This window comes from Rhinopithecus bieti, unplaced genomic scaffold, assembly GCF_001698545.2.
Source record: "Rhinopithecus bieti isolate Rb0 unplaced genomic scaffold, ASM169854v2 scaffold_17174, whole genome shotgun sequence".
NCBI lineage: Eukaryota > Metazoa > Chordata > Mammalia > Primates > Cercopithecidae > Rhinopithecus > Rhinopithecus bieti.
In genome coordinates, this window is record NW_016808962.1 from 1,246,362 (window position 1) to 1,262,441 (window position 16,080).

Here is a 16,080-nt window from a genome sequence, read left to right on the forward strand (position 1 = left end):
AAAAAAAAAAAAAAAAAAAAAAAAAATCCCAGCAAGTTATTTTATGTATACTGACAAAGTGACTCTACAGTTAATACAGAAAGGCAAAAGACCAAAAATAGCAAACACAATATTGAAAGAGAAGAGCAAAGTTGGAGGACTGACATTATTTGACTTCCAGGATTACTATAAAGCTAAAGCAATCAAGAAAATGTGATATTGGTGAAAGAACAAATAGGCCAATTAAAGAACTCGAAAGTAGACCCACGTGAATACAGTTAACTGATCTTAGACAAAATAGCAAAGGCAATACAATTGCGAAAAGACCGATTTTTTAACTGGTGGTACAGAAGCAACTGGACATCTGCAGGTAAAAAAATAAAAAATGAATCAAGACACAGACCTTACCTCCTTCACAAAAATTAACTTAAAATGGATCATAGACTTAAAGGTAAAATTTGAAACTATAAAATCTAGCTGGCCTTGGGTTTGGTGGTGAATTTTAAGATACAATACCAAAGTCACAATCCATAAAATAAGAAATCAATAAACTGTATTTTATTAAAATTAAAAATTTCTGCTCTGTAAAAGAATGAAAAGGCAAGCCATGAAATGGAAGAAAATATTTTCAAAAGGTCTATCAGGTAAAGGACTAGTGTCTAAAACACACAAATAACTCCTAAAATTTAACAATAAGATAACAAAAACCCAATTAAACAAACAAGCCAAAGGCCTCTATGGACACCTCACCAAAGAAGATATACAGATGGTAAATAAGCATCTGAAAAGGCGCTCCACATCGTAAGTTGTCAGAAACAATGAGATACCACTACGTTACTATTAGAAAAGCCGCAATCCAGAACACTGGCAACACCAAATTCTGGTGAGGATGTGGGGCAACAAGAACTCACATTCATTGCTAGTGGGAATGCAAAGCGGAACAGCCGCATTGGAAGACAGTTTGCCTGTACCTTATAAAACTAAACACACTCTTACCATACAATCCAAGAATGCGCTCCTTGGTGTCTACCCACAGGAGCTGAAAACACATATCCACTCAAAAACCTGCACATGGGTGTTTACAGCAGCTTTATTCATTACTGCCAAAACCTGAAAGCACCCACAATGTCCTTTAGTAGGTGAATGGGTTACTAAACTGATACACCCAGACAATAAAATACTCACTGATAAAAAAAAAAATATGAGCTATCAAGCCATAAAAACACATGGAGGAAACTTAAATGCATATTACTAAGTGAAAGGAGCCAGCCTCAAAAGGCTATGAACTGTATGGTTTCAACTATATGACAATACTGGAAAAGTTGAAAATATGGAGACAATAAAAAGATGAGTGGTTGCCTGGGGTTGGTGGGGGAGAGAGGACGAACAGAAAGAGCACAGAGGATTTTGAGGGCAATAAAACTATTCACTATGATACTGTAACAGCAATTACCTGTCATTATGCATTTGTCCAGACCCACAGAATGCATGACATCAAGGTGAACCTAAATATCAAGTCCCTGAACTAGGGACTCAGGCTGTGTTAATGCAGGTTCATCAACTGTAACATGTGCACCACTTTGCTGGGGGATGTTGACAGCAGGGAGGCTATGCGTGTATATGGTATATCTCTGTACCTTCTTCTCCATTTTGCTGTGAATCTGTCACTGCTCTAAAAAAGAAACTCTATGAACACATTTTTTTTAAAGTGACCTGCTCTCTCTGGTGAGCTGGTTCTTGGTTGTTGCATGTCTCACTGGGGTTGCTGGCAGTGTGGGTCAAATTGTTGACTCATGTCAAGTGACTTGTTGAGTCATGTCTCTGGAACATTTTAAATTTACAGCTGCCGAGACAGGTCACCCACATCCTGTCTTACTATATTTTCCCCCAAACTAAATCCAGGGCTTGACATTTATTCCACTGAATTTAGTCTTGCTCAAGTTAGACCGGCTCATGAAGCCCTTGTTGATGTCCCAAAAACTGAACCTCACCCAGCTCTGTGCAAGCTTCTATAAAAGGAAACCTCTTTCAAGGCTCACAGAAAAGAAAGGAAACCTGAATACTGAAAGTGCAAAAGGAAGTTGTGTCAGTGAGTCCTTTTTCTCCCCAGTCACCAGATGTAGAAACGGAGCTGCATTTACTGACCTGCCCCCTGCTTCAACAGCTCAGCTGCTGAATTGGCTGCTGTTTGGGGAGAATTTTCTGCTATTTCCTCCAATGGATCTGTAGGAAGGGGCAAGAAAATACAGAAATGAGTCCTGCTCCTGACCAAGAATCCTCATGGCAAAGTTAGACAAATTGATGACAGAATTCCCAGATGGTGACATGCAATGGTTTTGCAGAGTTAAGAGTCTCTTTGGGACAATAATCCGGCCCACAGAAACCATGATCACATTCTGAACAAAAGTAGAGATGAAAAGGCCTAACAAAACATTTTTCTAATCACTGCATTAGTCATATGAATAATGACACTTTGAAAGGTAAATCACATTTACCTGTCTGTGTATTAAGTGAGACCATTTTTATGTGAAGTTGTGACTGCTTAGGAAAGTGGGACATACGGTCACATCACCCTGACATGCTGTGGGTGCTATTTAATTTTATTAAGGATATTGTTCAACAATCATAAAAGTAAAAAGAACAGTGCATCCATCGTCTAAGTTCAACAACATCAACATTTTGCCCATTTTGTAGAAATGTAAAAATTAAATGTCAATGACCCTGAAGCCTTCTTTGTCTGAGGGTTTTATATTTTTAAGCTACAGAATCTTTGCTCTATAGAAATCTTTCATCAAAATCCATGAAGTAAAGCTATCTGGGAGCTGTCAGTGAAGCAGAATCTCCTCTTCTCTCCTTGATTTGGGTGAACTCATTGGCCTTTTCTTGGGTTCAACCACGAGAATACAAAAAAACTTCCAGTCTTATTATTTTTCTCAGTGGATCTTTATGGATCTCTAAAACCAGTGGCCTTGACTGCAGACAATCTACATAGAGCCAGACTAGCACTGAGGACCCCTTACCTCTCTCTGGGATAAGGAGCTTGCACGGCAAGGCCAAGGGCGTGATGGAATGCTGGCACACCAAGGCTGTCAGGCTCCCTGCAAAGTGGACAGAGAGCAAACAAGAGTCAACAACCACTGTAGGTGTTGTGTGCTCAGCCAATTTATTAGCTGGAATGAAACTGATGCAAAGGCTGAGTCCTTATCTTTTCAGCGGCTGGTATGTTAGATTAGTGTGCAGCTTTGTGCAAAACTTCAAAGAAGTAACAAGTTCCACAAGATAGCTGAGAGGTAAGTAAAGTGAACTGTTGATTATTCTTATCATAGACACATCATTACCAAATTATAAAGACTAAAGCATACAGTTTGCTGGATCTTGAATCAAGCCAACTCCAACTTTAACCTTATATATTGGCCCTGTACAATGCTTCTCAACAAAGCTCTAAAAATGATGATGCCTAAGGCTGCACTATGCTTTGTGTGGCTGGCTCAAGTCATCTTTCCAACAAGCTCATGAGGTAGGGAAGGCTCCCAATTTGCAGGGATGGGAGGGTGCTCTCTTGGGAGCTCTGTGCTGTTCCTTGTGCTGTGGGATAGGGTGACGCTGGAGATCCAACCTTCTCCGGATCTGCTTGCCAACTAGGACAGAATCTTATTGATGTCTGTGATTGCTACTTCTGGTATGTTGCTTTTCATTTGTTTGGTTTTGACAAACCTTTTAAGAACAATTTCAACTCTAGTTTATCTTAAAGATAATAATTCAGATTAGCGGGATTTCAGAACTGGGGGCTGAAATGTGAATAAACCATCACAAGAGTGATGGTACCAAATCTCAGGTAGGTGAGCAGAGGGAATCCAGGCATCATGAGTTCAGAACATTGACAGCAACCTCTCAAGCAACTCACCGAAATATGGTTCATTCGAGCACCCTTTCAACCGCACTCCCTTTGGGGTACACTCGATCAAAAAGTGCCTGACGAGTTCATTGGCCAAATCTCCAGCTGTGACAAGAAATGTAAAGAAAGAAGCATTTTTTGAAAAGGGGAGCATGGGAGAATTCAATAGACAGAACATAAAAGCCAGGAGCTACAGTTGAAAAGGTTCTTCTCTGAATATGAGTCGAGCCACTGCAGAAGAGGCTGCCAAGAACCATCTTCATCCTAGGAATGGTAGCCAGGCTGCAGAACGACTGGATGAGCACAGGCTAGGCCAGATACAGGGTGGGAACGCTTGCAGTGACAGTGTAGGGGCTGGAGAGGTACCTTGGGAAAGGCCCTCAAACATTCAGCAAGAATCCCCAATGAAGGGCATGAGCTTGCAGCTAACAAAGAGGATCATGAATCTCCAGATGAATCCCCTCCCGAAGAGGAGAGGCGAGAAAGGCTCAGACACAAAATGATACCTAGAATGAATCGCTAAAAAGAGCTGGAATGAGGTCAGTCTTCCGGGTGGGATTTAACCAGGAACCTGGATCTGCAAAACCTTCCAGAAAGCAAGCACTCAGCTGCACAGGAGCAGCACTCTACCACATTGCTATTAATAGTAAACAGTACATCTGCTTCAGGCCAGCCCATGAGTCCAAAGAGAAAACACATCATAAAAAGCCACTGGATGGCGAAACTGTCTGAGAGTGGAAAAGTACAAACAGCATAACCAAAAGAACAAGAAGTCGCTGCCCTATGCTAATGAGTCCAACAGACCTTCACAGTGTGCTGTATTTCTGTGCTCCAGTGCTTCCTTCATCACCCTCCATTGGGGCATGTCTGCCTAAACTTCTAATATTTCTGATGTTGGAAACCTCCTGGCAGCAGGACCCACTGGAGTTGGGCTTGATCCCCAGTGCCTTGCCCACAGTGGGCTTCCAAAAGATGTTTATAAACATGACAAACATCACTGTGTCAGCATTTCACAAGGGCAGTAAAGTTTGCAGAAAAGGAAATGATCAGATTCCATAAAAGGTTGTGTTGAATTAAACCGGGATAAGAACATACTGCCATTCAGTTGTGGGAGGAAAATGATGCCTGGCTTCCAAACTGAAGGGGACACCAAGCGTGGATCTGGATGCCACTCATGAGAAATGGCTAGGGGGAAGTCCTTCTAGCCAAGGCTCTCTGGAGAACGGCATCCAGAACGTCCCTAGCTGTCCCATCTCCAGTTTACTGGAAGTGGTATGGTGAATGGCTGTGGCTCTTTATGAGCTGGTAAACTCTTTGCTCAAACCTGTCCTTGAATTGTGAAATCTGAATGTCAAATCCAGGGGCAGGGTGAAGACACAGCAGCCAGATAAGATTTCACCCAGAGGCCACCAACCATGCTGGGTTTCCTGAAGTTTGCTATTCTAATATCCCCTATTTTGTTCCCTTCATCTTCAGATTGAGTCCAAAATCTGTCAGAGAGGCAGGATGCACACACAGAGGTAAGAATAGTTGTACCTTCTCATCTAGACTCCAAAAAGACAATGCATGCAGAAATGTTATTTGTCCTGCTTTAAAACTTCACATGGAAACCAAGGAGCCAAGTAAAACCATCCATCATTCCTGCTCTCCCAATAATCTCTCATCTCTGCAGACTTGCCAGATGCTCTTGATCCTGCGACCCTTTTTCCTGCCATCATTATAAAGTTTGCTTCCAAATAAGGCTTGAACAGTCCTCAACAATCAGGTCTAATTCAGCTCTCCAGTTACAAAAGCCCTTATTTCCACTCAGAAGTAGCATCCTGTTGGGCTTCTTATGCTGGAATTCTGGATGCTAGAAGATCCTACTTTTCAAGAATTACCTGTTCTTTCTCCCCTACACAATGCCTTCTCTCCACGTTGCTTCAAGACAGTCAGTATCCACAGGCTTCGGGACTGAGCTTTGACTGAGCCCCGGGTCCTTCCCAGACTCATTCCTCACCTCTTCCACTCTCACACCATTACCTGTGCCAAAATGAACCCATCTATGTTCCCTGGAAACGCTACAGCCCTGCCTGAGGTTGGACCTCCTGGCAGCCAAATCATACACTCCACAGGGTGTAACTCCAAGGCGATTTTCTCCAGGAAGCATGAAGCAGAGGTTTCATCCGAGGATTTGGAAAAATCTTCTTGGGTGTTAGGCACAGAGCATGTGTGAACCAGGTGGGTGTCTTACTTTTCTGCAAACACAGGGAGTTTAAAATCCGAGCTGCCTCTGATTTCCCCACTCCTAGTGAGTCAAGTTCCCCTTACAGGGAACCAAAAACCTGCAATGTCCCCTCAGCCCACAATTTCCATTTGGGGAGACAGAGTGAAAGAATAGCTTCCCCTTCCTTAGAGTCTGCGGCATGGTAGCACACAAAGATGAGTGTAACGGGGCAAAACGGGCAGGGGGAGAAAAAAGGAAAAAAAAAAAAAGAATAAACTGAAAATCAAGTGTCCACCAACAATAGAACGGATCAATTGGTTGCAGGATTTTCCTAAGACAGAAAGCCATGAACTTCCAAAGAGAACAACAGCTACAAGCAACCTTAGAAATATGATCGGTGGATGCTGGCGAGGTTGTGGAGAAAAAGGAATGCTTTTGCACGGTTGTTGAGAGTGTAAAATAGTTCAACCATTGTGGAAGACAGCGTGGCGATTCCTCAAAGACCTAGAGGGAGTAATACCATTGACCCAGCAATCCCATTACTGGGTACTATACCCAAAGGAATAGAAATCCTTCTATTACAGGTTGGTGCAAAAGTCATTATGGTTTTTGCCGTGACTTTTAATGCAAAAAGGATTCAGGCAGGCATACTCCTTTACCTGCATTAGAGATCTCTCATGAGTCTAGGCTTATTCTAGTATCACTTTTAATCCATCTAAAAATACCCTACTGGGTATAGATACACTTTTTTAGATACACTATTCTTGTATACAAGAATAGTGCTCGTTGTATGCTAGTTTTCACATAAAAATGTGTATTTGCCTGCATTTGGACAGGTCATCAGTGAAAAGACACACACGAATCTACTCCAGATGGTTGCCCAAAGGAGGCGAGAGGGGAGTGAGGGAGGTGGAGCCGAAATGGAAGCAAAACGGGCTTAGTGGATGCCTTACCCTATGGTTCTAATTTTTGAGCAATGATATGGATTACCTATTTAAAACAAAAGAAAATAAAAGTAACAAATTAATGTTCTTTCTTAAATAAGGTGGATACTTTGTAAAATATACCTGAAAAAAATAAATACTAAGAAAATAATTTGTGGGTATTGTTAAAGTCATCTTCTATCTTATTAGCCGAATAATAAACCAACAGAGCTTCTCTGTGGATGAGCTGAACAGATCAATAGGGAGTGGTAACCTTACCTTTCTTGTTCAGCTGCAGGACTGAAGGTGGGGGTGTGGCCACCTTCATGGCCAGACCATAGGCCCCTCGGAAGGAATGGCTGTCTCGAACGATGAATGAGCCTGGCTCCTTGTCCTTCAACATGGCGATAGCTGGAGAAAGGGAGGAGAAAGACAAGAACGTCTGCTGGGTGGACAAAGGTCTATGCCCACTCATAACCTTGGGATAGGTCCTCTTACTCTTACTCTTTTTGCAAACTGGGTCAGTGGGGACCTGGCCGGGATCCCCCTGCTTGGCTGGAAGAATATGTCCATGCAGTTGAGGGGCCCTCAGGGAGGTCTCTGTGGTGTCATGTATGTTTCAAGGGTGGGCCTGCCTGTTGAGGAGGCAGAAGGGACAGGAACATCCCTGTCTTTAGTTAGACTGAGGTGCCGGGCACTGTCCTGTGGGCTGCCCATGGAAAAACACAGGATTTTTGTTAATCTCACAACACCTGTGATGTCCAAATGATGGTCCCCACCTGAGAGCCCGGGAAACCGAGGCTCACGCTGAGTAAGTAACAAGACCAGGTTCAAACATACACAAAGGGAGAGACAGGCAGTGGGATGGCGGCTGTTGCAGCACACCCTGCTGCTGCTTGGACATTGCATCCTGTGGCATTTTTCTTAAAGGTTTTAGAACATGGACTCTTCCAACAGCCTAACAGGAGAGAAGTTTTTTGTTTTTTTTTTCAGACGGAGTCTTGCTCTGTTGCCCACGCTGGAGTGCAGTGGCGTGGTCTCGGCTCACTGCAACCTCCACCTCCTGGATTCAAGTGATTCTCCTGCCTCAGCCTCCCGAGTAGCTGGGACTACAGGCGCGTGCCACCACGTCTGGCTAATTTTTTGTATTTTTAGTAGAGACAGGGTTTCACCACGTTAGCCAGGATGGTCTCGATCTCCTGACCTCGTGATCCACCCGCCTCGGCCTCCCAAAGTGTTGGGATTACAGGCATGAGCCACTGCGCCCGGCCAAGAAAGAAGTTTCTAATTACATTTTCTGATGATAGAAAGGGCATACCCAAAATGTTACTGAAAATTTAATACAAATTCCAAGATTCACCAAGAAAGTAACAAAAACCTGGCCTGAAGGTGGCCCTCTATCCCATGGCTCCATGGCTGATGGGGCCAAATGAGCCCAGCCTGGATGGGGCTAAGGACACGTTCTCCATGTGCCCGCCAATCCAGGGCCTCGCACGGTGGTCACCCAGGTTCCCTGGTGAGGCTGGTAGGCATTCAGCTAATCATAATCATTGCTTCAAAAAATCTCTCCCCTTAATGGCCAAAATCTGGCATTTCCCACTTCATGACATAGGAAGAAGAGGGAGTAGGTTAGGGTAATAGTAACCTCAACTTGATGCTGCTCAGACAGGCCAGAGTGTTCCCTGATAACTAGACTATATCTCAGAATTTCTTTTCTAGGCATTTACTCTTTATTTTACAAAAGGGGGAAAAGTGGGGATTTAGAGTATAAGATTATACATAATTACAGCCATGGAAATGCTGCCTTCCTGGAATGCCAAAGGCTCTGTCTGGAAGCAATCAGGGCACAGAACATGAACCAATAAGTGGTGGGATGCCCCCGGCATGCCTCAGTAAATACCTCCATGGCGCACTCCCACAGAGGCCCCTCACGTGCCCCCAGGCCTGCCCGGACCCACAGCCAGGGCATCTGTCTGGCCATAGGATGAAACAAATGGTTTCTTTTACACATTTGTCAATGCTCTGCACTGTGGCCCTGTGTACAGGATGAGGTCACAGGGGAGGAGCTCAACATGCCCCTGGGGATGAAGCAGGAGCTTCTAAACTGCACGCAGGGGGACGGATGGGCAGGAAAACACAGGCAGGCTCACCGTGCATGCCCGAGACTGCTGGTAGCTCCAGCCAGGCCTGCAGCCGCCCACACAAGGGACCCAGGGTTGGGAGGGGGGGCCCCTCCTGGAGCAGGGCACAGGTCATGGGAATAAACCCTGAATTCTGGTGCACGTTTTCTCACAGCATAGTCTATGAACTTGACGGCTAATCGTGCATTACTTTTTTTCAATTTTTAATTTTTATTGTTTTGAGACAGGCTCTCATGCTCTGTTGCCCAAACTGAAGTGCAGTGACGCAATCATAGCTCACTGCAGCCTCAACCTCCTGGGCTCAAGCGATCCTCCCACCTCAGCTTCCTGAGTAGCTGGGACTACAAGTGTGCACCACCATATCCAGCTAATGTTTTTAGATTTTTGGTAGAGACGGTCTCACTATGAACTCCAGGGCTCAAGTGATCCTCCCACCTCAGCCTCCCTAAGTGCTGGGATTACAGGAGTGAGTCACTGCGCTAGGCCTACTTTTTTTGTTTTTCCTAAGTAGGACAAAAAATTGCTTACATTTTGTTTCAACTGTGATATACCTTAGAGCTTTTCTTTTTGTAAGTCATGGTTTTACTTCCCTGTGGTAAATAAAGTGTAGAAGCCTCACAGGACTGAGACTCGAGGCACATGTGGATGGCAGTGGAGGGAACACAGGCTTTGCTCCGCCCAGTTCTCCCCAGGCCGGGAGGGAAGCCCCCGCCGCCAGGCTGCAGGAGTGCGAAGGGGCTGTGCTCTCCTGCGCAGGCAATGGGAGTAAGAGGAGAATTTTAGATCCGTTGTTTTTCCAAACAAAAGTGGGCTGAGGAGCCTGGTGTGCTGAAGTTGTAAAAATGAGCGTCCACACACTACACACAGCAGCCGCGCGCTCCACCCTGGTACTGGCAGTTGGGGGTGGGGAGAGGGGAGGCAAGCGAGTCTACTCTCACCATCTCACACTGTCTCACCCTGCAACGAGTACTTTCACAGCATCTGGAGAAGCAACACCCCAGAAGTACAACTGGGATGGTAGTACTTAATTCTGATTTTACTTTAAGGTCCTCTTTTCCTCCTGAGGTATTTTTATGTTAGCTTTAGGAAACCTTAAGGAATTAAGTATGTGACAAATTGCACTCCCAAAGAGGCTATCTGGGTGTTTTTTTCCCTCCTGCATCACCCTGAAATGTCATTGCAGCTTTTCTAGAAAAAGGCACATCTGACAGTTAAAACCCAAATAAATGACACGCATGGGCAGCCTTCTGCTGTTTGGAGACTCTGACACAGGCAGTAGAAGGTTCGTCTGCACAGGTCTCTTCTATATAAAATATGTAGAAAATGGAGGTTATCCTTTTAGAGCACAGCTGGAAAAACTAACACTCAATGCACATGTTGGCCATCCTGAGATGGGGTCCTCCCAGCAAACCTTCTACAATGTGTGCTGAAGACCAGGCACATGCCAACAGCAGCCCCTACACGTACTGCACATCCACATCCACTTATCCTGCATCTACCAGGCGCCAGCAAGGGCAGGTACCTTCCACATGGCACCACTCACAGCAAACCCCCACAGCAGGCTCGAACCTCGCTACCCTACTGAGTTAAGCCAGCAGTGCGCTCCAACCCAAATCTGTCTGTTTCAGATCCCTCTGCTACAATGACATTGCACGATGAGAGAAGGGGGCATCCAGCCCCACACATCGCCCTGCTCTAGAAGACGGTGCCAATAGAGTGGAAAGGTCTGTGCAGAACCTCCTAGGACATGGTGCTGGATAGGCACCTCTGAGTCTGGCCAGCTGGAGGAGGTGCCGAGGCACTGGGGGCCACAGTCGTCGGGATTCTTGAGACCCAAGCAGGGCCTTGGTGGTGGCAACAGGCACACAGCATCCAGCCGCAGGGGGGCCCTCGGCCATGGTGGGCAGCATTTCACAAAGGCCAATTCAGGGAAATGAAGGTCTTTCCAGGCCACGGGCTTTTTTTCTCTCTCTTCCACTTAAAATGACAATCGCTTCTTTGAGATCCTAAGAGATGCACATTCTTACCATTTCTATCATCTGCATAACTGAATAGCAGAATTTCAGTGGAGAGCTGGACAGTGCTATTTTTCTGCCACTCAACTACTCATCTCTAGGCATTCCTGAGGCATCTTCATAAGGAGAGAGCTTTATTTTCTTCTGAAGTTGAGATAATGAGGCACAGAGGAGTCAAGTGGGTCTCCTGCTGACTGCGGGCAGCTTGTCATTTCTCACTACCCTAAACCAACCCATTCCCTCTCTCACTCCAGCCGCCACCAGGAGGCCACTGGGATTCACTTTGGTACCTAGGAATCCTGACTCTGTCTTCCAGGCACTGGAGCCATGGCCCTGCCCTGCCGTGCCAGTCACACACCATCTTTTCCGAGGTATATCCAAACTCTATGCACTGCCAAAATGAGGTATCCAGAGGAAGGTACGCTCAGCTGAGACATACATCCATTCCACAGCCAAGGGAAGCACCCTGTGAATTCTGCTCATTGCCCAGGGGCTGCCTCCAAGGAAGACTGCCCAGAAGAGCTTGCTAACCTTCCTCTCCCACATCTCTTCTATTCATGCTCTGGTAAAAAGTAATGCTCAAAACATTCAAATATTCACTGCTCAAAAATTAACATTAATGATTTCAAATTTAAAAAAAAATGCCTGACACCATAACAAGCAGAGAGATGCTCTGCCTGGTTTGTGTGTGAGGCATGCAGTTAAATCCACAACCGGGTCTCATTATTAAGTGCTTATATAGGTGTTCACGAACACAGAGTCCCTGACTTCTCAGAGCAGAGTGTCTCTCCTGCTCCCTCACCCTGTCCTCTGTGGTTTCATGGAGATGCCAGAGAGTGTGTCTCCTTCTTACAGTCAGCAGTTATGGGCTGGCATCACTGGTAAGCCACTGGCTGGTGCAAGCAGCCAGAAATTACACCCTACACGCTGGAATGCTCATGGCTGGGGCCCATTCCTCACCAACTCTCTCATTAGTAGTGAGTGTTTCCCTATAAAAACGTAAAGTTTGTAGCATTTCCCCAGGAGGCATGGAATAATGTGTGGGCCCTGCTCGAACTCAATCCATAACAAGGCCACGGCTGCCTGATGTTCCCACTGCGCGGGGCCCATCCTCACACAAGGCAGTGAAGCAGGCAGGATGGCAGATGCCCAGGGAGGCCCTCATCCTCCCCACGTACCTTGTTCTCTTGAAATATCCGCCTTGTACCAGAACTTGGAAGTGTCTTGAACAAATTTCACAATCACAAGTTTATCACCTGGACTATCTGTAAAGCAAAATTTAAAAACAGTGACCATGATGGACACTTTTCTTCTTGCAACCTCTCATCTGCTGTGATTCCAGAAGTCCAAATCGCATGCCAAGGGCAAGCAAGCGAGGGACGTTCTAAGGAAAGGGAACCCTGCCTTTGAAATGACTGAGAGGGACGAGGCAGTGACAGCTTTATAACACAAAACAAAACAACAGGATGCTTGGATTGGGCCTTTGCAATACATTTTTAAGAATACATAGGAAGGTAGCAAGGAAACAGAGGGCAAAGTTGGTGTTGTTTAATCCATAGACCACATTGCTTCTTATACACTTGAAATATTTCATAACTGCGTTTTGGATGAATTCATTTAATTTGACAAGCAATTTGTTATTTACAAAAAGCCATGTTCCCAAGTGAAACGGAAAATAGAACCACTGCAGCTGTCTGCACTTTCTACAACTGGAAGGAATTCAAGGTAGCCAAACACAGAAGCCAAGAAGAGTGAATGAGAAGCCTGGGCCAGTGCTTGGCTTTGGACCAGGAAAATGGAAAAGTACCCCAATGGCTCTGGATTTTCTCTCCAGGTGCCTGGCCCAGCACTAGAGATGTGCCAGCTCAGCTGCAGGTCTGAACCCTTCCCTTCCTGAGTGAATGGACAGACGGGCCCTCCCACCCGCTGGAAACACACCTACCTGGCAGAGGTGAGGCCACCTCTGAGGCCTTGGAAAAGTCCGGAAGGACATTTGGGAAGGGGATACTGATGGTGCTCCCGCTGTGCGGGCTGGAGAAGCCACTGGAGGAAGGGGAGACTGAGCCCAAAGAACGATCCCCCTCCGAGGCCCGCTTCTTCTCAGGGAGGGGCGGCTGCCCAGGCAGGGTCACACCCTGGCCCTGCAGGCCTGGACTGTGGTGGCTGCTGTGTCCAGGCGCCACCGTGAGAAAGTTGTGGGACAGGAAGCCATTGTCAGCAGCCCCTGTAGCTGTCAGCGGGATGCTGGGGGTCGGTGACGCTCCGTGAGAATTGGCCAGCAAGGCCCCCAGGTCCTCCTCGGGCGGAAGGCCACTTCCCACTGGGGCGGTGCCGAAGCCCAGGAAGGTCTGGCTGCTGGGGGGCGCCAGGGAGTCCGGTGGCTCTGCTAGGGACAGCTCATGGCTGTGGAAAGAAGCCTGGAGCTCTGACGGCGGGAAGCAGGACAGCACTGGGGAGTCCTTCCTGGTACCGGATAACTCAGCACTGAGGGGACTTCCGGTGGGCCGGCCGCTCCCCAGCAGGGAGACCGTGGGCTTGGGGCTGCTCTCCACCCACTGGCGTTCTGCAGAAGAGGAACTGTCCAAAAGACAAGCCGACCAAGACAGCACGTAAGGTACAAAGAGACACCTGAAGACCAGCAAGCGTCACCCACATGGGAAGACAGGGATGGGGAAGTGGGTGCTGAGGCCCTCCAGGCAGCACAGGAGGGATTTTCCAAACTATGTACACTAAGGCCCTCTCTGAACTCATGCTGCCTGCCTTTCAAGCCCCCACTTCATGCCTGGATGCTGCAGCCCGCATGAGGTCACCCAGGGGAGCTGCCCCACGAAGGCCTCCACATGCGCAGATGCTGCCCCCTCAGCCCCAGCGCCTTCCCTCCTGCACGTTCCCTCCTGCATCTTCACCGGGTCAAGGCCCTTTCTTCCTTTAACACGCAGCTCAGCTGTGTACCCATTGGGAAGCCTTTTCCCAGCCCTTACCCAGCACCTACGGCCACATACACATGTGCCCTCGGGAGTAGAAATGCCCTCCCGTCTTGTCCCACAGCACTAGGCAGGGATGCCACCCACATTCATCCCCTGCAGTGGGGCCACTGGTTCACTGCAGGTCCCCTCCTCCTCACAGCATGATCCTTCTGCCCCATGTCCTTTATCTGCCAGACACACCATCAGTCCTCAATCCATGCTTGCTAGATGAACCAGCTGATTAACGGATACAACAGAGACTACTGGAAATTACCACCCACTTACGAGTATGGAAAGACAGCTAAAACCACACCACGTGACACACATATTTCACTAACAATGGAACACTCATGGGTCCAGAGTCTATGTGTAATGTCCTTAGATGAGGGCTCCTCTTTTATTTTAAGGAGAACGGAAGTAGAATTTAAAAAGTTAAATAGGGAGCTACGTGTCCATACAACAAGGCATAAAGAAACTTATTCCTATTCTGAGCAAGAGGAATGGTCTCACATATGAATTTCCTCAGGGGCAGTATCTTTCTGAAGCAGAAATAGGCCATTTTTCCCTATTAATACCCACCCCCTCCCACCCCCCGGTCTTTCTGTTAACCAGAATCCTTCTAAGACTGATTTTTCCTCTGTTTCCTGTATGTCCCTATATTTTCTCATATGTCACCACACAGCCCTGGTCCCCTGCCCTGCCCCATCTTCAGGCCAATCCCTGCCTGGTCTAGCTTCAGCTTCTCTGAAGAGCAAGCCCCCACTGGTCCCACAAGCCTCTCAGCATTCTGTGTCTTTGGGGAGGTTGTGCCAAGTTTAAAGATCCATCTTCTTACCCCTCTCTCCTCTGCCCGGGGCTGTTGCTGGAAATGGTGCAGGAAGAAGCAAAAGCCTGCTGGAAGGAGGGCGTCGAGGGCGCGTCGGCCCGGAGCATCATGGATTTGGGTCCGATGGGGCTCTCTGACATCCCCACAGAGTGACTGAGCGTCTCAGGGCAGCCTCGTGGTTCTGTAGCGGGAACACAGAAAGCAGAGAGACCTCAGTTGTAGGACTGGAGAAGTCATAATCTCTGCCGCTTTTGCATGTTCCACAAGAAACAGTGTTGACTTTGAGATTTTCTATCATCCATGGCCATACTGAACATGACATCACTACCCGTAATAGGCTGGAGGAGGCGGCCGGCCCTATCACCCCAAGCATGGGTTTATTCTCACCCATCACTGCTCCCAAAAAATAAAGTGACCTAATTCAGTCCGCCACACAGTGTCCAGCCCATTACCACGAGCTGGTCAGCACTGGCATCCCTTCAGTCATGTGGGGAGACACACATTGGGCACCCTGGGCTGGTCCTTCCAGCCCCGTCCCCCACAAAGGCTGATGTCCTATAATGTACTCTCCACCCCATGATCTAGGCTGCACCTCACTTTAGAATCAGCACGGCCTTTCCTCTGCAAACCAGCAGGCGACTTCTCCCCATAAAGACCATAAGTGCAGGCCCTGCAGCAGCCGGGCGGCCTAGGTGTCCTCCACCTTCCTTTGGTCCCCAGCTGGTAACTGGGCCATCGACACTGAGTGCTATGAGGGCAGAAACCCATGCTGGTGCTTTCCAGGTCAACCCCGCTGCTGCACAGGCCACACCATGGGGTGCAGAGGCCGCCCTCGCAGGTGGGCCAGAATGTAAACCTGCTTGTGTCCCATGCCTGAGCCCAGGCACATTCCTCTCGCCCAGTAGCTGCATTATTTCTGGATATTTAAAACACCTTGCCTTTTTTTTCTTTTTTTAAACCAGGCTTCAAGAAATGGACAAATCTACCACGGTCAATAAAATAATATTATTAGAAATACTGGTCATTTTGTTTTCTGTTTCAAAACAAGTGAGGATTGTAAGAGAAGATTAACGTAGAAAAAAAGTCCATATCATTCATCTCCTGGAGAGGGTATTGAAATTTAGAGATT

General features: G+C 47.1%; 1 protein-coding gene across 12 annotated transcripts in view; it reads right to left on the minus strand.

Moving 5' to 3' along the window:
* TNS3 (tensin 3) overlaps positions 1 to 16,080 on the minus strand; it is a 311,508-nt gene that overhangs the window by 14,034 nt on the left and 281,394 nt on the right. For all 12 annotated transcript variants that reach the window (XM_017888090.1, XM_017888093.1, XM_017888091.1 and 9 more), the window contains 7 exons: positions 14,961 to 15,132; positions 13,102 to 13,736; positions 12,338 to 12,424; positions 7,283 to 7,414; positions 3,884 to 3,979; positions 3,000 to 3,077; positions 2,125 to 2,202 (listed from right to left, as the gene is read on the minus strand). In XM_017888090.1, coding sequence (XP_017743579.1) covers positions 2,125 to 2,202; positions 3,000 to 3,077; positions 3,884 to 3,979; positions 7,283 to 7,414; positions 12,338 to 12,424; positions 13,102 to 13,736; positions 14,961 to 15,132 — 1,278 coding nt within the window. The remainder of the gene's footprint in view (positions 1 to 2,124; positions 2,203 to 2,999; positions 3,078 to 3,883; positions 3,980 to 7,282; positions 7,415 to 12,337; positions 12,425 to 13,101; positions 13,737 to 14,960; positions 15,133 to 16,080) is intronic.